Source organism: Anneissia japonica, unplaced genomic scaffold (genome assembly GCF_011630105.1).
Source record: "Anneissia japonica isolate Jap-2015-1 unplaced genomic scaffold, ASM1163010v1 scaffold993_len1110182_cov180, whole genome shotgun sequence".
Taxonomy (NCBI): Eukaryota; Metazoa; Echinodermata; class Crinoidea; order Comatulida; family Comatulidae; genus Anneissia; species Anneissia japonica.
Window position 1 is genome coordinate 572,445 of NW_022749760.1, and position 26,743 is coordinate 599,187.

Here is a 26,743-nt window from a genome sequence, read left to right on the forward strand (position 1 = left end):
GATTTAATTATTAATTAATTATTTAAATACGGTAACCAATCAATCACTTTTCTGGAACGTATACTCGTCTTGCAATAGGTACGCTTGTTTAATCGTACATATATAATTATAATGCAGGATTAATTAATTATATATTTTATTCTAAGATACAAATCAAGTTTCTTGATAAGTTACAGCTATAGTTAAATTAAATTTCTTCTAAGCAATAAAGTTTCAACTTAGAATATTTTGCAGGATAAAATAAACACTTCTTTACTAAAAATTATGCTATTAAAACTACTTCGTAAAACTATGAATTTAATAAAGTATTTCGCCATACGTTCTTTCAAGAACATAATAAGGTCTTGTTTTGTAAACTGGCACAGGACCTATTCTATTTTTTCAGTAAATGTTTTCTCATACACGATTTCAAACAAAATGTTTTCGTTACACAATTACTGAGTAGGGAGTTATCAACTCACTCTGGCTAGACAATGAACATGCTTGCTTCATCAGATAAGACAAAAGATATCAATTAACGTCTCCGTGGTAACGTTAACTTTTAACCCTACTACTCTAGTATTGTTGCTTTTTATTGAGTAACAAACGATTGAATCGATAGCATGAATCGTGTAAATATTTGAGTATATATAATTAAGAAACGAATATCATATGTATGAACTTTAGAAACACTTCAGTGGAGGAAACCAATTTTCAACCTATTCTTATATAAATTATATATGTATACATATTTAAATATATGTGGCCTATATATAAATCATGATATAATATATATATGGCCTATAGAATAAATAATGAAACAATATTAGTATTGTTGCTTTTTACTAAGCAACAAACGATTGAATCGATGGCATGAATCGTGTACATATTTGAGTATAAATAATTAAGAAACGAATATCATATGTATGAACTTTAGAAACACTTCAGTGGAGGAAACCAATTTTCAACCTATTCTTAATTTGAGTATAAATAATTAAGAAACGAATATCATATGTATGAACTTTAGAAACAATATATATGGCCTATATAATAAATAATGAAACAATATTAGTATTGTTGCTTTTTACTGAGCAACAAACGATTGAATCGATGGCATGAATCGTGTACATATTTGAGTATATATAATTAAGAAACGAAATCATAAGTATGAACTTTAGAAATACTTCAGTGGAGGAAACCAATTTTCAACCTATTCTTATATAAATTATATATGTATGCATATTCAAATATCGCCTATATAAATTATGATATAATAGATAAAATCCAAACTACCTTTATATATAATAATAATAAGAAACGAATACCATACTTTATTGGAAAAGAACTTCAATCTATCGAAAGTTTTGATTGAAGCAATGGTTTTTATTATATTTTTATGATGTTTACAATTCTTAATGTGACTTTTTCAATAGTTATTTTTAAGTAGTTTTATATAGTGTGTAGGCCTATATATAAAATGAAAAAGAGGGCCGAGTTAACCTGCCGGGCCGAGTTGACTGGGGCCTAGTTGACTCGAAAGCTTTGTATTTAGCGAGCGATATTGTATTATTAATTGTGAATGCGTCATCGGCGTTCCATACATATACACGCATTGGCGGCTGTTCTGGAGGGCGGCCGCTATAGGTAGATATGGGCCTATGAACGATCATGGGCCTATGAATGGGCCGAAATGATCCGAGACCAGCTGACTTATTATGAGCTAGTTCGAGCGACTTGAGGCTTTGGTGTAAAGCGCTATATAAATCTAACTACATTACATTACATTCCTATGACTATGTAGGCCTAGCTAGCCTAGTTTAGGCCTATATTGTTTCTTTTTTCCATTAAAATTTTTAAATTGTTTAGGGATTGATAAGAAGAATTAAGATTCAACCAAAGCAATTGGCAATAATACAATACTTTTGAGTCTTTATGTAACTATGCCTAGGCTAGGCCTACCCTTATTCTATATAAAACTAGCCTAGGCCTCCTAATAGCTAGGCAAGAGTACTATTAGGCATAGGCCTATTACCCCGCGGCCCTAGGCTAGCCTAGGCCTAGTCTAGCTGGAGAAGAGGGCAGCAGGCCTTCCTTGCTTGGCTTCAAGGCTTGGTTGGCCGCCCTTCTTGTTTGCCAAATATATCACCATTTAGCATCTAACTACAATTTTTTAAACAAAATAAGAAACTAAGCATTAAAAAAATACCTGGTGGGTAGTATCTCAACAAAAAACGTTTTAACTTCATGATATTTCTTCGAGAAAGTTGATCTTCTGTGCTGGAATCTCAAGAAAGCCACAGCAACGTACCAAAGCGTCAAGTTGTCAAGAGATGAAGGCCGCCCTCTCTATACTGAGTGAGTTGCCGCCAAGTTGCCGCAAATTCATTCATCAAAAATAGATTATTTTATTGATTGTGCATTGATATTTTTAATTATTGCTATAGTTTTGATAAGCATTGCGGTACGTTGTATATTATTATCCTTATTTTAAAATGAACTTGCTTTCTGGAGTCATAATGCTGTTCCCAATATATTGGTTGATCTTAAAACAAATGTAGTACTGCGGCAACATTGAGATACGCCACACAGGAATACTCAAGTACCTATTGCTCTTCTACTCAGTGCGGTCACTGTCACTTTGTGTCGCGCCGTGCTGTGTGCCGCTGCGCGAACCAGAAGTGAGGATGGCTACAAGTTCAGAGCCAGACGCAGAAACCAAATTGATGTTTAAAAGGTAAGTATGCAACTTTTATTTAACTAATACATCTTCAGTATATAGTATAACAAAGGAAATTAGAAAGTCCTACATTTGCACATTATTGTACAAGACATTTAACGATGAGAATAAGTGTAAAGTTTTCCTGCTTGTGACTTCTTTTAGGCCCAAGTCAAGCCATGGCATGACGTAGAGATGAGAAAGGGGGCGGTGACACCACCTGCTGTGACCAATCTATATCAACAACAAATTCAATTGATAAACCTTGACTAGGGCCTAGCTCTAGGAGAGTAGTATTTTTACCTCAATTTGAGACTTGTGAGAATTTGGAATTTGTTCTTGTTGACCGTCAGGTTGTAATCCATTCTAGGAAACCAACCTGGCCTGCAAATGGGTAGACCTAGGCTAGCTAGGCCCTAGCCTAGGCCTAGATTTACAAACAAAAACAAATTGGAAGGAAGTTCAGGCCTACAATGACTGACACTGACCACATGACAATGTTAAAAATTGAGAGAATCATTGTCAACTCATGACTGTAGTCCAACTAACTAAACCATATCTAAACTAAATTTTTGGATGCTTAATTCCAAAGATAAAATTTTCATCATAAAGATTGAAAAAAAGGAGATAGGACCTAGTTTTCAATAGTACCGTATGTTCTCTCCAAACTACTTACTCATTCCTCACAAATTGTCCAAACAGAATATGAGAACTGCATACTTACGTTCAACCCTCCAAATTCAATCCCAAATTTTGTGAAATTTTCAGATAACAAACCCAAAATACCCAAAACAGCTAATTGAGTGGCTTTTTGGTACCAATAATTGAGCATTTCTCTGTCAGTCTTTCCTTTGTCATCAGCAACTTTGGTGTACAAAGACTTCCCTGGGGTTGCTGACACCTCAAATCATCCATGTATGAAAAATAAAAACTAAAAAAAAAAAGGATTTTCAACATTTTGTGGTGGGGAGCACCTTCTCTCGGGCATGTCCAGTTTTCCCAAATTTTGGGTTGGAATGTCTGGATCTGGTTTAAAACTAGTGCAACAATAGCCACTGCCAATTTCATAACATTCGAGTGCTCTTGTCTAATGTTCTGACCCAGTTATTCAAAGTAATGTATTGCTGTTCATCGGACAACATAAAATACACTTAAACCAAATTCAAGCACAAACCATGCATTCATCGTAACATAGTACCCATTTTCTGAGGCTAGCATTAGGCCCTAATTATTTAAGTAGCAGACCGTGATGACATTTCTCAAACATGCACTACAATTTGAAACTCTGGAAAGAATGTGTGCAAATTTAAATGTTTGCTCAGACATTTGAAGTACTAATTTTTAATTTGGCTACATAACTATGGCCTAATGACATGACTGTTACAGTAATGACAATAAAACCGAAAATTAATTTCAACAGAATTTAATTAAGTCCGTCTTTATATACCTGGTTTTGTTAATAATGTAGTAAAACAATGACCTAAATAATCATCCAATGAAAGTATTACCCAATTATAGTTACTGCACATACATTTTTAATGGCTTTTAATTTTATATTATTTATTATGGGCCTACTTTATATTGTGAACGCATTTGCCGATCTAAGAGTTGACTTATCAGTCACCAAAAAATGTGTACACCTTGAAGGTAAGTGTGCTCCTGTGAAACTGTATGCTGTCTCCCAGCATCAGGAACTGATAAACGGGTGCCAAAATGAAATGACTTTATATTGTGATATAAACTTTTGCTACATTTCAGACATATTTTGCCAGTACAGATTTTATAAATATAACTTAATCAAAAAAATTCTCGAACTACTGTAGGTATCAATACTTGTTAAATGCACATTTCATTGCCATCATTGAAAATTACCTTGCACATAGTACAAAATGCTTCCACACAGTGTTTGTTAAGCCTTCTTTTCATGATTAAATTCAAAGGCTGTTAAATATAATTTTGAATAATGGAGGATTTAATGTTGTATGAGAAAAATGTATTAGTCTCCTTCGAGATTGGCACCCAAAACCCACTGATTACTACTTAATTCATTGCTACAATATAGCAACTGAGCCACAGTATTATGAGCCAGCTGCTGTTCCGGTAGGCCTACTCCTTTGAATTTCCCCATTAGATGTTGAATTTGAAGTATTTCCTTGGATTTTCCCAGCTGGGTAAACACGTCATGGGAAAATCCAATGGAGTACCCATCTTCCTTTCATGTTTCCATTAGGATATTTAACAACATCATCTTCTAAAAGGATAGTAAACAATTTTTCTAAGAAACCAGATGTCTTCTTCTTCTTTCTTTCTTTCTTTATTGAAATTTAAACAGGAAGTCCCACTCAGCATGGCTGATTTTCAGGGGAGTCCTCTCACATGTAAACTTATAAAATTCACAGTAAAAAGTTCTTTAAAAACATGAAGGAAAAACCAAAATAATCAACAATTCAAGCTTATGAAAATAAAAAGGCCTTAAAATGTTTTTTAAAAAGAGAATAAAGATGTTTCCGCTTTGATAGTACATAGTAAAGTGTTCCAAATTTTGGCCCCAGATCATCCAACCGCGGACCCCCGTATAAGAGATAATGTAACATGTTTGTAGGGATATAAATTACTCTCCCCTCTGCCAGCCTGCGAGTTAAACTGAGTGACCAAAATGTCTCCATTTTTTCAGTTGTAAGATGCTGAATAATTAAAAAGAAAAAAAACCTCACAAATTGTCCAAACAGAATATGAGAACTGCATACTTACGTTCAACCCTCCAAATTCAATCCCAAATTTTGTGAAATTTTCAGATAACAAACCCAAAATACCCAAAACAGCTAATTGAGTGGCTTTTTGGTACCAATAATTGAGCATTTCTCTGTCAGTCTTTCCTTTGTCATCAGCAACTTTGGTGTACAAAGACTTCCCTGGGGTTGCTGACACCTCAAATCATCCATGTATGAAAAATAAAAACTAAAAAAAAAAAAAAGATTTTCAACATTTTGTGGTGGGGAGCACCTTCTCTCGGGCATGTCCAGTTTTCCCAAATTTTGGGTTGGAACGTCTGGATCTGGTTTAAAACTAGTGCAACAATAGCCACTGCCAATTTCATAACATTCGAGTGCTCTTGTCTAATGTTCTGACCCAGTTATTCAAAGTAATGTATTGCTGTTCATCGGACAACATAAAATACACTTAAACCAAATTCAAGCACAAACCATGCATTCATCGTAACATAGTACCCATTTTCTGAGGCTAGCATTAGGCCCTAATTATTTAAGTAGCAGACCGTGATGACATTTCTCAAACATGCACTACAATTTGAAACTCTGGAAAGAATGTGTGCAAATTTAAATGTTTGCTCAGACATTTGAAGTACTAATTTTTAATTTGGCTACATAACTATGGCCTAATGACATGACTTTTACAGTAATGACAATAAAACCGAAAATTTATTTCAACAGAATTTAATTAAGTTTGTCTTTATATACCTGGATTTGTTGGAGAATAATGTAGTAAAATAATGACCTAAATAATCATCCAATGAAAGTATTACCCAATTATAGTTACTGTACATACATTTTTAATGGCTTTTAATTTTATATTATTTATTATGGGCCTACTTTATATTGTGAACGCATTTGCCGATCTAAGAGTTGACTTATCAGTCACCAAAAAAAGTGTACACCTTGAAGGTAAGTGTGCTCCTGTGAAACTGTATGCTGTCTCCCAGCATCAGGAACAGATGAACGGGTGCCAAAATGAAATGACTTTATATTGTGATATAAACTTTTGCTACGTTTCAGACCTATTTTGCCAGTACAGATTTTATAAATATAACTTAAAATTTATTCTTAAAAAAAATTCTCGAACTACTGTAGGTATCAATACTTGTTAAATGCACATTTCATTGCCATCATTGAAAATTACCTTGCACATAGTACACAATGCTTCCACACAGTGTTTGTTAAGCCTTCTTTTCATGATTCAATTCAAAGGCTGTTAAATATAATTTTGAATAATGGATGATTTAATGTTGTATGAGAAAAATGTATTAGTCTCCTTCGAGATTGGCACCCAAAACCCACTGATTACTACTTAATTCATTGCTACAGTATAGCAACTGAGCCACAGTATTATGAGCCAGCTGCTGTTCCGGTAGGCCTACTCCTTTGAATTTCCCCATTAGATGTTGAATTTGAAGTATTTCCTTGGATTTTCCCAGCTGGGTAAACACGTCATGGGAAAATCCAATGGAATACCCCTCTTCCTTTCATGTTTCCATTAGGATATTTAACAATATCGATCTTCTAAAAGGATAGTAAACAATTTTTCTAAGAAACCAGATGTCTTCTTCTTTCTTTCTTTCTTTCTTTCTTTCTTTCTTTCTTTCTTTCTTTCTTTCTTTCTTTCTTTCTTTCTTTCTTTCTTTCTATTGATATTTAAACAGGAAGTCCCACTCAGCATGGCTGATTTTCAGGGGAGTCCTCTCACATGTAAACTTATAAAATTCACAGTAAAAAGTCAAAAAGACAGTTCTTTAAAAACATGGAGGAAAAACCAAAATAGTCAACAATTCAAGCTTATGAAAATAAAAAGGCCTTAACATGTTTTTTAAAAAGAGAATAAAGACGTTTCTGCTTTGATAGTACATAGTAAAGTGTTCCAAATGTTGGCCCCAGAGCATCCAACCGCGGACCCGCCCCCCCCCCTCATTTAAATGTAACATGTTTGTAGGGATATAAATTACTCTCCCCTCTGCCAGCCTGCGAGTTAACTGAGTGACCAAAATTTCTCCATTTTTTCAGTTGTAAGATGCTGAATAATTAAAAAGAAGTAATTCTTCACAGTTGAAGACTTGTGAAATTACACCTCATATTTGATGCATCATTGAATTCATATTCCTATTTCAGAAACTTGTTACATAAATTACAGTGTCTTAAAGAACATACTGTTGGATGCATCATCTCCAGTATATTTACATACATTATGCCGCATGAATGCTATATAGAATAAACACATTTCGAAAACCTATTTATTAATCTGATTTTTTACTTTCTATACTAATCGTTGCAACACATTTTTACACCTTTTTTATGCAGGAAAGAACCTCAAAAAACATGGAAAATGAATAAATTACAAAATTTCATGAAAATTTAAATTTGATTCTGAATTGCAAAGGTACCAGTATTGTAATTGTTCTTTGGAAAATTGAATAGAAAGTACGATAATAGCAAATAATTTTTTTACTGTTAAATATTTGAAAAGAAGTGATTTCTAACAGCTGGCAACCTGTAGAGTACTGTAGCCGCTCAGTGGGAATGCATTGTTAATTCCATAATAGCATTTCCAGAAAACTGATTTGATAGTAAAAAAATAAACAAATCAGTTACAAACTGGACTGGTACACAATACGGGCCAGGTAGACTCACCTTGAGTTGTATTGCATATTACATTTTCAAGTGTTACTGATTTTGTTTAGTATTTTTTTATTTTAGCACTCTGGCACAACCAAAATAAGTTTACTGTATAACAAACCACCTAGTCTTAGTTTGGAGTTTTCCACCAAAACACTAGCCATGTTTACACAGCTGATAAGTAACACCGATGATCTCTAGTCGAGCGTCGACTACACAATAAAAAAAATCATCTGTTGTACCAGGAAGTCACATGATTAGAACTGAACTGAAAAAAGCGCACATTGCTGCTTGTTTTGAAATCCTTTGTCAAAAAAAGGTTAAAAATGTATGTTATTGGTAAAAGCATAATTTTTCAAATAAGGACACAAGCGACTGCTCTCTGTTCCGTTCATTCCTCCATGCTTAAATACGGTGCAGGCGCAAGTTATTATATTGGGTTTTTGGAAGAGCTATAGAAATTTTTAAATAATTATTTGATTTGTACAAAAAATATATTATTTAGAATTCGTTCAAGTACAAAATTAAAATATCTTGAAATTGAAAAAAATAAAATTTCTTAAAATTGGAAAAGAAAATTGATACCAAGATGCAATTCGAACTCACAACCTTAAGTTCTTTAGAACACATCCATAACTGACCGTGCCATCCATGTGATGTGTCCTATTAGTGGTAATGGCAATAAAGTAAAGTCCTTGCTGAAACCCCTGTTTTGTTTTGTAGGTGTAAGGGAAACTCTGGGGTCCAACTTAAAAAAAGGGCAATGAACATTTGTTGGAAATCTCCTCTAGTTAATGCGTACAAAGTTTGCTGCACGTCCGCTCAAAACTGGCGACGTTGGACGCTTATAAAGTTCTGGTAACAAGAACAAGAATAGCAGTGAGGCTCTGGGTCCAGCACCTTGCGCAAACCAAATGATTGTATTCAACAGCAACTTCCTGGGATGACTTTAACACAGGTCAAACAACAGCTAATTCGCATAAAGATCATGCTGATGATCCCTACTCTATGTAAATTGCAGTTACTGATCCGTTATTCGGAGTTACTAATACCATTTACACAGCCACTTAAGACCTATATCATCAGATAAACTTGATCATCATGATGATCTGCTCTGTATAAACATGACTAATATTAGAAATACAGTATATTTGAAATAATGTGCTTAACAATGGAATACTGTGAAAAGAAAAATCGAACTAAAGAGTTCTAAGAATTAATTCCAATAATTAGAGAGGTTTTCCATAAGTGATTTTGAAGTGGTTTTACAGAAAGCTGACAAGCAAGGCCTCGCTGATGAATGTACAGCCAAGGTCAATGGATAATTATCATTTAAAACATGGCTACTACCAGGCCATTCTAATATATCTATTCATAATACCATAGTTTCTCAAGTATAAGGCCACCCCTACTTTGCGCCCAATTTTACATACCAGTGTTTCCTTTAGCAAAAGCCCAGGGCAAGATTTAAATGAGTAGCTTAAAGCTGACTTTCACAAATTGTTACACTTTTTTTTTTAAAGGAACAAATAAAATTTTGTCCAGGTTTAGTGTGTTCTTATACTTTTGCTGATTTCAGGCTCAAAATGTTCACATTTTGTTCTTATTTTTACACACTCTTGAAACATACAAAATTATTATTGTAAATTAGTGTATTATTACTGTACATTATCATAGAGGGTATTGCATAGTCACAACAACTGTAGATAAGGTACAGATAAGATTGGTTTGTTTTTTTCTATTGAAAAAAAATAAATAAAAACCCCATTTGATATTTTTCCTCAGCCTCAATTTGTGCCTCAAAATGTGTTCTTATAAAAAAAAGTCTACTTTAAAAAGAAAGGTCAATGTTGGCTTTGAATTAGCATGCAGTATACTGAAAAAAAATGCCTTTTTAAAAGAGGATTCTCCAGACACTGTATAAGCCACACCCCCTCCTCCCTTCCAAAAAAAAAATTTTAAAAAATCACCTAATTTTGTGTTGAATGGTGATGGGCCTATACAAGATGAGCTATGGTATTTTTAGATACAAGATAAAATTTATTGTCTCTAGTTAAAATAAACGAATTACAATGCTCACAAAATTCTTATTAATACAACAGGTTTTATCGTGAGGTGTTTAGTTAATTTATTGTGTATACTGATTTTTAATCAAGTAGCTACTTTTAAACTATACAGTATTTTGTCCAAGTGGCCTTGTCAGCAGGTTTGCCTTGTCTCTGAGGATATCCTTTGCTGTATCAGCTACTGTAATCCCTCTTGGTAATCTCCTTTCTTTTCAAGCGCTCTTATTTCCATGTCCGATTGTGTCTATCACTAGAGGAACCATGATCTAGACTGTACAGTCCCTATTCTGCAACCATGGAATATAGATCCTAATTCTGCATTAAAAAAACATAGAGCAAGCTTTATTTTAAAGCCAAGCATAGGCTCAAGGACTTTGCTGACAGGCAGTCCAACTTGTCCGACTGGGGCCAGGACCAAAGGGCAGTTTATGGCCTACCGTCAGGGTCTTCAAGTATAAACCTTTTGTAAGGGGGCGATTTTTAATAAGTGTAGGATAATAATGGTGATTTTTAGACTATGTATTGTATTAGGATCTGCAGTCACAAGGTGACATTGGGCTTAGAGTGGCATTTGGCGACGGGTGTCGCACACAAGCGTGTGACATAAATGTCCGAATCTGACCGTTGCTGGTGTCGCCACTGATAATACTGTCAGATTCATATACTTTGATGAGGTAGAGCACTGATGTCTGATTTCCAACAGAATAGAAAGACACAATTTCATGATTTCTATCATGTTATTTAAATGCGATAATGCTCGTAGATTAAAAAGGAATATGACACTAAGGAATTGACTCAAGGTAGAATCCATGTTCATTGGCAAAAGTGAACAAGACTCTGTACTGTTTTACAGAGAAATGCCTCATGCAAACAGCCTAGACTTTAAATTTACGCACAGAAATGTTTACCACAGTCGCAATAAAATCTTCCTTTTAAAAATCTGGTGCAATCGAAGCTTTTGAAATGTAATAATTTACTAGGATGAATAATATCTATCTGTTAAAAGTTAGATTACTCTACTTCATCAAAACAAGATCAAACATCATGTGAGGATGAATTTGGATGTTACTACAACGTGATGTACTGTAGCTTGACGGGCCTCATATGGACCTAGATCTAATTTGCCTGAATTGTCATTTATTTTTTATACATTATTTGTATTTCATCATGTATGGAACATATTGTTTTCTTGACCCTGTATATTCTATTGTGAACAACTAAATAAACAAGAGTAGTAGAGCAGGAAGAGGAAGAAATTATTACTGTTGCTAAATTCAAGTATGTCACATTTTACTACATGTTTGGTATGAATCCGGTATTAACTTCTGTACACACTATTAAATTTTATATGACATAAAAACACTGATGCCCATATTTGGGTACACACCATGATAACACAAATTTGTCACATAAATTGTATAGTGTGGACAGAGCTAATATATAATAATACATATGTCACATTTTTCTACATTTTTGGTTGTGTGAATCCGGTATAAAGCTCTGTCCACACGATCAAATGTTATGTGACATAAAATCTGCGATGCCCATATTTAGTTACATATCACACCATGATAACACAAATTTGTCGCATAAAATTTGATAGTGTGGACAAAGCTAAATGTTACATACCTGTATGTCACATTTTTTTTTAGATTTTTTTATTGTGTGAATCTTGTATAAAACTCTGTCCACACTATCAGATGTCATGGGACAAGATGCCCATATTTGGGTACATCACACAAATTTGTCACTTAAAATTTGATAATGTGAACAGAACTTGGAATTAGGTAAATTTGTTGATCATACTGTATGTACAGTAACTTTAACTAACTAGAAAATATAGTCAATAAGTCTGATACTGTAGATAATCGAAGATGTGAAACATCCACTTATGTTGTTACAAAGATTTTCTTAGTTATTTGGAATACTGTATAACTTAGTCATCATGTACAGTAATGGTTGACCACATTCCCATCGGACTCATTAATTCTTGGAATTTACATTCACTTAATGCGATATTGACATTCTCTACTGGCTCACTGGTATTAGGTTGCTTCTTGGCTTGGACCATTTGTTCATGAGTATCAACTTCAGCACAGTTACTGATAATGCATTTCATTTTACATCAAGGGGAAAATGACCCCTTCTGCCTAAGTCTCACCCATAACATAAATTGTTGCTAATGTTCTAAAAAGCAACAGCTATTCGTTTGTTAAGAAATATGGCTAATTGGTGGTTGGGGGATATTCCTTGCCCTGCCTTTGAATAAGCTATTCTGATTGGTCAGGTTTTTAAGTTTGATCGACACTCACTGGTAGGTCAATGGCTGTCAGGAACTCCTCCCTGTTCCCTTAAATCTCCATGCCTAAATGCCTGTGCAGTGTCCTCCCCAGGCCCTTGAAGCATCATGGTACCATGATGCTTGGGACTTTCCCCATGATGCTTGACAGTTGGCCATGATGCTTGGAACATCTTCCATGATACTTTTATCAGGGAACAGTTAAATTATTTAACTGTTCCCTGCTTTTATAGTCTTAAAGTGTAATTTAGGACATTTCAATACCTTAATTTTTAAAAATACCTTGTGTCAGTCCCAACTATGGTGGACTTAACACTTACCGTGGTGCTTGCCCGTGATGCTGGGGAGAACACTGCTGTGTATTCAATAACATTTTTTGATTGAATTATAACAATTTTTTTTTCTATTTTCATCTAGTGAAATAGATGCGTATGGATTTAAGCGGGCTGCGGATTTTGACTATGATTCCTATGAGGAGTTTATGTCGGAGTACTTAACGATTTTAGCAAGAAGAGCATCCAAGTGGAAGAAAGTTTTCAAAAGCCAAAAAACACTATCAAAATCAAGGAAAGGTATTACATTACATTTTGCAATAAAGGAGCAGTGATGTACCTGAGAGTCTTGCAATGGGTGGTGGGGGAGGGGGGGAAACGATAGGGGCACAAGCTTTTTTGGGGGATTTGTACCCCTAAATACGGCATTGTACTGTAAGGGAGGTGGGGGAACAGCTTCTTTACTGGCTTGTTTGTTGACACTGCACTCATGCATATGAGTGCTTTGCATAGAGTCTGCATTATAAATTCCCATTTTATTATGCTCTCTGTTAAGCCTACTTCTGTCAGTGTCTACCCATCTGTTAAACCTAATTTTTCTAAGCTAGCTTTAATCTGTTTGTTAAATGTGTACATATTATTAATAATATTAGCATAGCATTATTGGGATAAGGATGTTATTGTTGAGTTTTGCAACAGGAACTGATGTCAAAAAATATATTCAGGCCTTTGAAAGTACTTTTCATTCTAAAATTAACCTTGACAATATCATTATTCAATTTATTTGTTTTGAATGATATCGCTAGTAATAAATAGAAACAATTTAAACAAAACAAAAATGGGAAAAATTACTACACAAAGAAGCATTAAAGAATAAGATTTACCAAACAAAATATCAAATTGAAATTTCACCCAAAAAAATCATCTTTTAAGATGATTTTTTTTAACTTAAAAGTTGTTTCCATAATATTAATTTCATCAATTTAAAAAGCATAGATGAATTAAAAGAAGTTAAAAAGAATACAATGTAGCTGTACTTACGGTAATGAATAAGCCACTTCCTAGTTACAACTGCACATGCTCGCATGAAGGTCAGTCGACATTAAACATTGTATACGCACAACATAGGTTTATGTCAATTGACCTTGGATGCCACGGGATACACGTATGTGCAGTTCAAACCATGGCTTATTGTGTTTCAATAAAATGTATATACACCTGTTTTACAGTGAACAGAAAATTATAATTTTATTTAATTGAATATGGTACGATGAATAAATTATTAACATATGGATTGTACAGGCTAAGAATATGCTGAATTATAGAGAACCAATACAGATGGTGGAGATGGTGGAGAGTTTTCAAACCAACCCAGTGGCATAATAGTTATGAGCTCCCACTTGCTAAAAGCCAGGGCCCTAGGCCTCAAATTCCCCAGTGTTATTTTACAGCATGTTTTGCCCCTTATATTGGCTGAGCAGGGCTTTATTAAGGAGCAATGACATGAAAAAGCCCATCAAAATACTTACTTAAAGTGTCAGGTGGGGCTTTTCAACCACGGTAGTAAGGCCACAAAGAAGCTTTAGTTCCCAGACCTTTTGTTATACCACTGAACCAACCCTTGCAGAAGTATTACAAGCATATTTTACGTTGATTCAACAGCGACTTTTTGCTATGGTACCAATTCATTCTTTGTTTTTTAAGAAACTAAAACCATAAATGTCATTCAAAACCACTTATAAATTATATAAAAACTTAATTAGAAACAAAATTTAAAGTGTTAATTAATAATAAGATTTTGCAATATAATTTTGAATTTGTTTGTGTTAAGCCTGGATTTCATAAGATCCTAGGAAGCTATTGCTGACAATCACCGACGCATGTTGTGTACAAAAATCAAGTGCATGCAATCATCAAAGAGAAGCTGATTGGTGATTGGTCAGTGGTTGAGGAAGGTTGAAACTGATTAACTTTTTCCGAGTCTGACAAATCAGGAGCCTTCCCGATTACGACAGGGATAGCTACGTAATATAGCAATTGCTGTACGACAGCGACTTTATGGATTTAGGCTTTATGGATAATAATCTGGTACTATAAGTCATTTTAGAACTTCATTGCAATTGCAATGAAATTTCAAATTTTTAATTAAATTTAATCAAAAAAGTTCAACAATGACAGAAATTTGTACTGATTGTGTTCTACTGAGCTAGTGGATAATAACATCTGGAATGATAAACGACAATAAATTATACTGAATACTGAGTAGTCTATTGTAGTATGTGTACATTGATTGATACTTTATTGCATCGTAGTTTGCATGGATCAATGGAGAACAGTATCTATACAGATGGGATTGTTTATATTGCTGACAAAAGTGGTTCTTGAACCAATACTAATACAAAAGCATACTGTATATATTAAGCTTAATATATGACTGGAATGACAATTATCTTCTCTGTAGAAGGTAGATTGAATTCAATATTAGAACAATACTCTTATCTACCGATAAGGCTACACACAGGGTTTTATTTCATGAATATTTACTTTTACACCCCATGAGAGAGCACCACTTAAAAATAATGAAACTTCCCCCAAATCTCTGCCTTAAGTCCCCCACTGCTTTTCTCACCTTATATATATTGCTCCATGAATTCACCAAAATCAGATGTTTATGCTAAATTAACCAGTTTAGAATTAAATCCCTTTCTGGTACACATTATGTTTTTTTTAGTGATATAAAAGTGTACTTATTAAATCCAGGCTCAGGGGGGAAAAATGTTTTGATAAGGTTACAACTGAATATTCTAAGACTTTGAAGAGAAATAATTGAGAAAAACATCTTGATATAGAGGTTTGAATTTTAAAAACTGGGGGGGGGGTAGTGAATGGGGTTCTCCTTTATCTTTTTTTATTACCATGACCTTCATAAAACTGCATGTAATTTTAAAGTTGAAGTAAATTTCCATAATCGGTAAATTGATGTGCTCATATTGCCAGTTAAAATCATCTTCTACAGTGTTACTGTTATTGATTCTTATGAAAATAAAATAGAAGCTAGACCTAAATTTGCTTGCATAATGGATTTTCAAACATAGTAAAAATTTACTTTAAGGCAAGCACAATTCTTTGACTTTTCATTTGAAACAAAATGCTTTTGTTTTAATACGCAATACACATCTGCTTCACGATGGTGGCGCTCTTGAACAAGTGTGATTGGCTATTTCAAGGTAATCAGTCATCTTGCCCAGATAACGCTCTTAGGTTTTTATTTGTAAAAGCTAATTGGTTAAAATTCAATATAATGATAAACAATTTTTTTTAGAAAATTACTGTAACTGTTTTTGTTTTCAGTGAAACGATATGTTCGAAAAGGCATTCCAGGTGAGCATAGGGCAGACGTGTGGATGGTCGTAAGTGGCGCAAGCTTCCATATGTCCAACAACACAGGCTTGTACCAACGATTACTGAATGGTCCAAAGGACCCTAAACTTTGCGAAACCATTCAGATAGGTATGGGTGTATAATTACTACTTTTTATTTATGTTTAAAATTTTTCTCGCATTGTACATGCCAGTTATACAGAATAGAACAGGTACCCTTGATACTTGGGCCTCATCATGAAATTATAATGAAGTTGAGCAGATTATTAACACATAGTCTTGGAACTGGAAGGCTAGAATCTTACCTACTAAGTATTGATACTTTCTCAGTGGGGTACGGTCCTTCAAATTATGGAAACAATGAATTTGGCTACAGAGCGATGTAGTTACTAGGATATGGGTCTACAAGGGTTGTGGTTATCATTTTTATCTATTTTATAATATTATTCATCTCTATTTAGTCTATTTTTAGTTATGCGTTGTTTAATATAAGTGAATTTTGAATCCTATAATGTAAATAAATACAGAGAACGGTTCAGCAGTAGTTTACTATGGTGCATGTTCATGTGATGCAAAAGTAGTTCTATGGGCATTAAATTGAAAGGTTGTGGGTTTGAGTCATAATTTGGTCATTTGGTTAGTGATTATGTCCTTTGGCAAGATGATTTATATATATGCGTCTATACTTCTCAAATGTTAATGTCTATACCTGGTAGGAGATGAATGATTTTGGAATGAACTTGGCCAACCACTGAATTACATTCACTGCAGGAGTAGTGACCTGTGATCTCAAGGAAATTAAAAGAGGTTGCAGCACATTACACATGATTGAGTCTGTATTCAGCATTTCTTCCTGAAACGGACAGCACTATATATCCTAATAACAAAATTAACAAAATTGCAAGGTACAAGGTGGAAGGATCAGGATAGAAGAATTAATTAACTTTGGCTCACCAATTAATTACTACGTTAACATCTGGGACTTTATCGATACACAAATAATTAATTTTATTCATTTTATTAATAAGGTTACATTATACAAACATCTCAATGCTCTGAAAATATTGATTAAATGCAATTTATTTTTCTACATCAGTCTTTAGGGAATGTGCATCCAATAGAACAGTCCATATACTTATAGAAGGGGAGTTGAATAGCTTAGTGGTTAAGATGCTTGCCTTCTAATCCCAGGATACTGGGTTCAATTCCTGTCACAACAGGCTTTTCCTTAAGACTAAAAACAGCTCCACTTTCTAAGCCACATGAAGAAACTTAAGCCTGGTTGCCTTTAAATCGCTACACTATCGCTACAGTGTTTTAAGTGCATTCTTTGTTCTGTGTAGCGGTCCCCGATGCAATCAGGAAGGCTCCCCAATTCGACCGACCAATCAGAACCACCAAAAGCTGTTGGCAATAACATGTAACGATTGTATGTAAACCTAGTTTTAGTTTATAAAGCATGATGAATTCATTTTGTAATTACTAAGTTATTTGCTGAAAATTTCAGCCTTTGGCTGCTTTTTTACATGTATTTGTTCTCTTGAATAAATATTTTTAAAAAAAAGGGAAAAAAATTAATTTTAGAGTTTCCATATTTAAAAATTGTGTATACCTTGATTATTTATATTTGCTCACATTTCTTCATCAAAAATTCTCAGAAAACGTTTAATAATTGGACCTTGAAGTACTACATGAACATCTTAAATGTTTTGATAAAATTAATTTAATTATTTTTCTTGCAGATCTTCACCGAACATTCCCAGAAAACATTTTCTACTGTAATGATGCTGCGGAAAGTAAACGTCCGTCCTTACAGAATGTACTGACAGCGTATGGACACCACAACCCAGCGGTAGGCTACTGCCAAGGCATGAACTTCATCACTGCTCTTATGCTGGTCATTGTCCAAGATGAAGAGAAGTGCTTCTTTCTCCTTGATGCCCTCCTAGGTAGTCTGCTTGAGCCAGGTTAGTGACTCATCATCATTATCATCGCTGACATCATTGTCATCCTCATCGCTGCCATCATTGTCAACCTCATCGCTGCCATCATTGTCATTCTCATCGCTGCCATCATTGTCATCCTCATTGCTGCCATCATTGTCAACCTCATCGCTGCCATCATTGTCATTCTCATCGCTGCCATCATTGTCATTCTCATCGCTGCCATCATTGTCATCTTCATCGCTGCCAACATTGTCATCCTCATCGCTGCCTCATTGTCACCATCATCGCTGCCACCATCATAAACTTCACCATTATCATCATTCTCCAGCATCATCATCAATATCATCATCTTCATCCATCATTTTTCATCATACATTATGGAATTAGAAATTTTGGCTAGACACTAGTCGGATTTGAACCATAGTCATTAATTTCAGTTTGTAACTTTCTTGTTTGTCTAGTATATTGAAGTTTCTCCTTTATATAATTTACAATTATAATATTAATAGTTATTGTGGCTATGATGTCTTACAGGGTACTACTCTGAGGACCTGATTGGTACCAAGGTGGAGCAAGGCGTTCTGATGGAATTACTTAAGCTGAAGATGCCGGACGTTGCGGCCCACATTGAGAAGCATGACTTAGAGTTGTCACTTCCAACAACCAAGTGGTTTATCTGCTTATTCCTTGATGTGTTGCCCATTGAGGTAGGTTTACTTTGAAAGTTGTATATTATTTTCTCTATTGAGATACTCGTGGTCAGTTAGCTTCAGGTAGACAAGTAATAACACTCTAGTAAAAATATGCAAACATTCTTGATTTGCAAGGTACAATTTAGTTTCGGCTTTCCAGAGGATTTTGGCTTGCTTCGAGAAACACTGTGCTGGTTTCTGGGGACTCAAGGAGACACGAAACCCCTGTTAATTTTATATGCTGCTTTCACAGCAGATCAGCTATGACCTGTACGGCAGTGTAGGGGATATTAATAAAGTCCCCTAACAGCATTTATCCCTGATCGCTATTGGGAAATCTTTTGTAAGAATGGTGATATTGTTAGATGATGATAATGATTATAAATATTACTTCATTCACAGACTGTTCTCCGTATCTGGGACTGTATGTTTTATGAGGGGTCAAAGGTCATCTTCCGTGTCGCCTTGGCACTTATCAAGCGCAACATGGAGGAAATTTTAAGAGCACAATGTTTTTCATCGTTGATTGAGGCTTTTAAGAAGAGTACACTGAGCTCAGCAAACTTGGATTGTCATGAGTTCATGCAGGTAAGAGTGTTTTTCAAATGACAATGACAAAATATTTGACAATGACAATAATCTTTTTCCTGGAAAATTTATATGTGGTCTGCTATATTTATTTGTGAAATTAAATTCATACAGAAAATTAAGCAGATAGGTTATGTGATTAATGCATTACATCGTTCCATTATGTAATTGGCGAGTGATTTGAAAGAAATAATAGGATATGTTGACACCAGGGCGTTCTTTAAACCCTGTCCAAACTATGGCTATGTTCTAACACGGCTGCTAATGGTTAGCAGGATCCGGATCCTGCTAACCGTTAGCTGCCGTGCGTCCATACGAGAAAATCCCGATCCGGATACCAAAAATATGATGATCGATTCACTGGCCAATAAGAAACTGGAAATTGTAAACGCATATGTGTGATTGGTTGATGATAGAAACACGCCCAACTTGCTAACCGATAGCGCTTGCTAACTGTTAGCGGTATCTAAATACTGCTAACGGTTAGCGCTAACCCCTAGTGGAGTTAATAGCTTGGTGGTGGAGTTGAATAGCTTGGTGGTTAAGATGCTTGCCTTCCAATCCCATGGTCCTGGGTTCAATTCCTGTCAGTGTTGCAGGATTTTTTCTCATGACCAAAACAACTTCACTCCCTAAATCTCATAATGAGATTTAGTTTGTGAAAAGCATCGTGTGTGTGTATGTTTGTCTTGTGTAAGGGATTGTCGCCTAGGACAGTGATATATTCTCTATTGACAATCCTTGGCACATGTATTGTGTGCCTAAATAAATAATAAAAATTAATATAAAAAATAAAACTGATCGGGCGTTCTCACACAGGTGCTAACGGTTAGCTCCCGATCCGGATACTGGGGCTCTCGTGAGAACCAGGCTTATCACATTTTATTTGACAAAAAAATATGACATACCTAAGTATGGTCATGATGACATCATACCATGATCATATATATAGATGTACAACACCTTTTTTTATCAAACAAAATGTAATAATATGGAAAAAGCTTTACACATTATTCCTCATTTTAATAACGAAATAATTTTCATTTCTCCCCAGATTGCCTTCAGAGAGCCACTTACAAGAGCCACGCTGAATAAATTGAGGCAAGAAGTTAGGGAGAGGTTAAAAGAAGAACAGCGTTGAGTATAAACAAAGTAGCCATCCAATATTATTTGACATTCAACATTTGTGTTGTTGCATTCATACAAAGGCTCATGCATATTCACAAGCTGAGCTTTATTCAGAGATACCAAGTGACATTGAGATTGGTGACAAAATAATGAAATATCCTACAAAAATCATGAAATTTCTTACAATATATATTTTTGAAAATTAATTAGAAAACATCAACCATATGGTAAGGCAACTAGTTGTTGTGATTGAATGTTTTTACGGTTATGTCATGTGATTATTTATCTGGTGACAGTTTAATAATCTGTCACAGAGAATTCAGTGTCACCAGTGATAAGTGAGTCATTATTTGTCAAATGTTAGAGGCAGATGAAATCATATTACTATCCATCCACAGAAAAAAAAAAGCAAAACCTGATTGAAAATGGCATATTACATTCACCTGTGACGGCAGTGGTGAAAACATGACAATTGATGATGTCACCAACTGTTGTCCCCTATTGTCGGTGATGTCAGCTTGACAGATGATGTCATTAAATGTTTTCTCTCTTATCAATGATGACAGCTGATGATGTTACCAACTGTTTTCCCATCACCAATATGTTTTCTCTAAAACCTTTTAAATATTTTTTTAAAGAAACTGTTATAAATATCAAACTAGCATGTCTTATTTTGATATCAGAATCATGAAATTTATTTCCACTATTTTTGTGACATGTGACAATTAAAATTTGTTTGCCACATAGAATTGTTATAGTTAGAGTACTATACCAGGAGAAATGATCCCTCAAAATCATGCCAAGATTGGTAGGAACAGTTTCTCATGACAGTGGTATTGTGGGTATTCAAAACACCAATTTTTTTTTTGATTGACTGATTGAATTTGTTCGATGCTCAACATACACATACAAAAAACTTACGAGCATCAGGAATGTCCATTCGGCCAGGAAATTTAAGCCAGGGAAACGTTGATTGCCTAAAATGCTATGAACTTGGATGACTAGTTATCTGGTCTTACTGATAGCATTCTATTATAACTACTCAATAAGTTGTTGTATTCAAATTGCCTGCCTATGATTCCATGTTGTAGGTACGTACATTAAGTAAGCCTCTGAAGTGGTGAATCCAGGAATCCAAAATTGAGGGGGGCCGAGGGAGGGACTTTCACAGATAGGGAGTCCAGACCACCTGAGCCCCACCATTATTGGGGCCGTCCCCCTTGAATTTGCACATGGGCCAAGGATCAATAGTGAATATATCACTGTATTATTATAAGTGGCAATCCATGCAAACAATCTACAATATACAATCTATACATGCACACAAGATGCTCTGTATAACTAAGTATAATTATGAGACTTGGGGGATAGAGTTGCTTTTGGCCATGAGGGAAAAATCCTGTTATTATTTTACAGGATTTGACCACAGGATGCTGGAATTATAGGGCAAGTGACAACCCCATGTGCCACATCATATTTTGCTATTTTTACCTGAAAACATTTTCTTGTGACTTAATTGTCTACTGAAATCTTGTCACTTTGCTAGAACAAATATTGATGTTCTTACGATGGAGATAGGAACATGTTTTAATGTTAGCATTTCGGTTGGTTTGGTGCCCTCGTAGTTAAGTCATTGTGGTGTCTCATAAAGTGCAATATACAAACGTAAACATTCTTTTTAATTATATAGTTACTAGAAATTGACAGTTTGACTTAATAATAGTTGGTTATCCATTGACACTCAGATACCTACAAACTATTTTTGTATCCCAGGTTTGTGACTAATGATATATTACAATAGCGCCCTCTGTTGCTGGAACTTACTGATATAGAACCCTCTATGCATGTACTGTACACCTATAATATTATTTCTATTAATATCTTATGGTGCACTTTCCAACAATAATTAAATATAAGAATGTGTTTTATTTTTATTGATGACCATCGTCTGATATTTACAAAGCATAAGTTAGATAAGTGGATTTCCTAAAAATTTATCATTGGTTGCTGTGGTTCACCTCTACCGTTAATAATTTTTAAATGTTAATACCAAATTCATTAGCATATTCCAAAACATCAAAAGTTTGTCATGTTTTTTAGTTTTCACAAAACTTTACATAATGAATATAAAGATAATAAATATAATTATAATAATAATAATTAGTAGTAGTATTACATTAGAGCACTGTAAGGTTATAATGTTTGAAGTGTGAAAATAAGAGTTGATTTTAATACTGGGAAAATCGATCAAAATCATCTCTGCAAGCTACGCTTCCCCCTGCTTTTCCCACCCAATTGCACCGAAATTGTGGATAAAATCTTTCACTTCTAATAAATAGTATTTCTATACCAAGTTATATAATAAAATAAACAAATAAATAAAATTAATTTACCACAAGCTACGTTCCACATCTCTTGCCCACCCAAACCGAAATCCTGCTTAAAATTGATCACTTGTAATGAGTTATAGTATTTCTATTATACCAAGTGGTTAAAGTATGCTATATATAAAGGCAGTCAGATTACAATAGGTAAAACAATGTTATTTCCCCTCGAATATACATGTACCAAACGTCCAACAAAGTTGCTTACTCATGGATTACGCTTAAGTGCTGCTGATGCCAAAGCCTGCAAAAATAATGGTCCGAGTGATCGTACATCAACCTTGACTTATAAAAGCGATAACATATTTTCCTCCATTAATTTAGTTTTCTATAAAATATACAATGTTATTTTTATATCTTTAGTTAATATGTTAAATACAGCTGATTATGTAGCTCTGTAACAACATATTATTTTCAGTTTTTTGTATTATTTTTGGTACAGAACAATATTAGCATCCATCCAAAAAATATAATGCATTTTTATATGCATTATATTATATACAATATTTGTATTGTATAATGTTTGCTATTTGTTTACTGATTTAAAAATAGTTCAACTGTAAATGCAGGTTCAGTATTAGGGATTGTTACCATCTTCTAGTCTCCTACAATGTAAAATAATATGAACTAATGCATATTCATAAGCCTACATCATAATATGAACTAATGCATATTTATAAGCTTACATCATAAATATTCATATTTGGTTAGGATTAGTATAAAGCTCTGTCCAGACAATTAAATTTAATTTGACAAAAACATGTGACATACCTAAATATGGTCATGACATCACATCATGACCATATATAGGCACATCATAACTATATATGGGCATACAACAGTTTTTTGTCAAGAAAATATGATAGTGTACAGAGCTCAGCTCAGGACGATCAAGAAATATTCAATAATTTTACATAAGGCAAGAACTTTTTATACCTTTGTTTCGCAAACTTATTTTTTTCATCATCATCAGAGAACAGAAAAAAAATAAAATGCTTTAAATTGATATAATTAGGAATAAATGTATAAATATCTTTATTTTTGAAGATTTCAATGCAGCAGTGGGCGTAATCAAAATAATAAAGAAAAAACTTTTATTTCCATTTTTTTCATGACAGTGAGTGCACTAATTTGCCAAAAATAAAATTTCATTCTTTAATTGAAATCATCATTGGCAGGCAGCAGGTTTGCTAAACAGTGTATAAAAAGTCTTGTCTTAAGAATGTACTGTATTTTATTTCATCTACAGAGAACTAGAACAACAAATATTTTACTTTGCTATTTCATATTGCTGTGAATCCAATGGACGTACAACCCAAAGAAAAAAATCAAGCAAAATAATAATGTACATAAATATAGCTATATCATAATGACTATTAAACATGTAATGTATCAGTAGTAATAATTTGTACGACAATATGTATAGTTTTAATATAGAGTGATAGATATCGTTGATAATTCGTCTTGTAAAGTGCGTATGTCCATTTCGTGTTAGCTGCAAAACTTTATAGCAAAAAAAGTAATTAATATACTATGGTAGTACCCAGCCTACATTATAGATTACCCCTTCACAACCAAGTGTGCACCTGGGGAATTGGTACTCTATGAATTTAGTCCAAGATTAACAATGATTATATTATTTATATTAAAATATTCTTTCATTTAGTGTAATCTTATTTGAAGCATAGTTAAGAGCTGTCCATTCGAAAGCAATAATATCTAAATACTAATTGTCTTTTGTTTGTGTTATCAAATGATGTATTTACCTTTTCAATTTAGTAGTTGTTAAGTATTATTGAGTACTTATGAATATTAATTAGTGAACATTACTGACCAATCAGATGCGAGTATTGTATGTATTTACATGTTGATGTTAATGAATGTATGTAATGTGTAGTTTTCATGAAGTGATTTATAAAGTCAACACAACATAGGTAACTGTTAAACCAGATTGATATAGATAGTATTAAACAGGTGTATACAAGCCCACCACAGGTGTGTCCCAAACATTAGACAGGTGTCAGTGACACTTTGAATTTTATTTAATATCATTTTTCGATTTAGTTTGTAATATATTTACTGCGGTCACTGACCAATCGAAAGTACTACTTTTCCCAAGACAATTGTAGTTAATGTACAAAAATTCTTACTGAATATTTGTTTTTTGTTTTCAATTTAATTCTATACTTTGCTGTATTATTTTGTTTCTGTTATAAATAATATTGCCATTATCTGATCACAATTTACAGTTTTCTATATTTATTATAATTATGCTAATTAGTACTATAATGCAGTTTATTATGATTATTAATGTGATACCAGTGGTGGATTTCAGATATCCATTCATCGGAGGGGGCCTAATCTATTTATCAGAGGTCGGAACATTTCTGGTGAAGGTTCAGTGGGGCCACTTTGCCTCAGTTATGGCCCAGGGGAAAAGTCCTAATGGGGGTCCAGCTGGCCGTATAGAAAAGAAGTTTGGGAGTGTATTAGACCTATGTCGAAAGAATAAAAGGGGCCTTGGCCTGTCCGTTAATGGACTTAACTCCCAACTATACCATTGTTATCATTAATTATTATATTATTATTTATTATTATAATTAAGAAAAAATTATGAATACTAAACAGTAGGTGTTAGTATAAAAAGTATTTAATTGTACAATTATTATCATTTGTTTTTGTTAATGGTATTATTATTATCAATATTATTTTTCATGATAAAAATAATTATTATGTAATATGGCAATTTTACACCATTTCAGCATCTAATTTTAATTTTGTTTAAATTATATACATTGCGATATTTATATAGCACTATTCCATAAAGATCAGAGCAATTTTTTTTTTTTTTATTAAAAAACTATAGCCATGAAATACTTCTAACAGAAGGAAATCAGAGAAAAATAAATATAACCACGTACAGTACAGGGAACCAAAACCACAGTATGAACCATTCCCTGCTATTTAGTAAAAGGTATATTTATGAATAAGAATCTGGAATATCTATTCCACTATTCACATTTTGTCATTTAATGCGATAAAAAGATGATTATTGTCAATTTAAGATTATCTTGTCTTTTTTATAAGAATATATGTACAATCTTTCTGTACTGTTCAAAAAATGATGAAAAGGGGATAAACTATAGAAATGATCATACAATATTTAAAACAATCACTGGTGTAAAATAAAAGGGGAGGGGGTGCAAATATCTGAAAGTTAGTTTTGCTGAGTGGGTTAAAATGACAATTTAGTGATTTTTTTCCCCGCATTCTTAATTTTCGCACCAAACCCCTCCCCCAAAACCAGCCTATGCCCCGTGAACAGTTTTTACATTACCCTTGAATTCATACCGGGTAATTTAGTGATTTCACTTGTTCAGATTTATTGGCATATGGACAATGGTATTATACATCTTATATATATGTTGATTTATTTGAGAGTATATATTTTGTTTAATCTTTAGCTTAAATAAATTTTTGTGAGTTGTATATATTTTCCTGATGCATTCCATCCTTTGGTAGATTCAGGTTCCCTTTGTCAATAAATTTCAAACAATTGCAAAACTGATGAACTGTTATGTTTTATTTGTGTTAAGAAAGATAAAAGGATAATGATTTTGGCAAGTCAAATGCCTGAGGGTTTATGGAAGGGGTTATGCAACGTACAGCCATAATATCGTGCTGGCTCAAACAGCATGCTCGTCTAGTGTTCTTGTGGTTTATTCCGATAAGAACTATAAACTACGCCCATGTGAACTATAAAGAATTCAGTACATATTTGAAAGACAAGTTGGGGGTTCACTGTGTACTGGTCTATACATCCCCTAGCTGGCACTGGAATGGAATGACCCTTAGGGGAGAAGGCAGTACTGTACAAGCTAGTCCACTCCT

At 33.9% G+C, this 26,743-nt stretch overlaps 2 protein-coding genes across 2 annotated transcripts in view; one reads left to right on the forward strand and one right to left on the reverse strand.

Moving 5' to 3' along the window:
* The window catches only part of LOC117121204 (dynein assembly factor with WDR repeat domains 1-like), a 19,711-nt gene extending 17,381 nt beyond the window's left edge, over positions 1-2,330 (reverse strand). Inside the window, exon 1 of the mRNA XM_033266324.1 lies at positions 2,186-2,330. Coding sequence (XP_033122215.1) covers positions 2,186-2,225 — 40 coding nt within the window. The 5' untranslated portion in view covers positions 2,226-2,330. The remainder of the gene's footprint in view (positions 1-2,185) is intronic.
* A 151-nt stretch (positions 2,331-2,481) lies between these two features.
* On the forward strand, positions 2,482-26,420 carry LOC117121202 (growth hormone-regulated TBC protein 1-like). Its single transcript, XM_033266317.1, has 7 exons — positions 2,482-2,713; positions 12,880-13,034; positions 16,086-16,244; positions 17,857-18,081; positions 18,595-18,767; positions 19,155-19,340; positions 20,395-26,420. Exons 1-7 carry the CDS (start codon positions 2,664-2,666, stop codon positions 20,479-20,481), a joined length of 1,035 nt encoding a protein of 344 aa, XP_033122208.1. The 5' UTR covers positions 2,482-2,663; the 3' UTR covers positions 20,482-26,420.
* Positions 26,421-26,743: the final 323 nt, after the last annotated feature.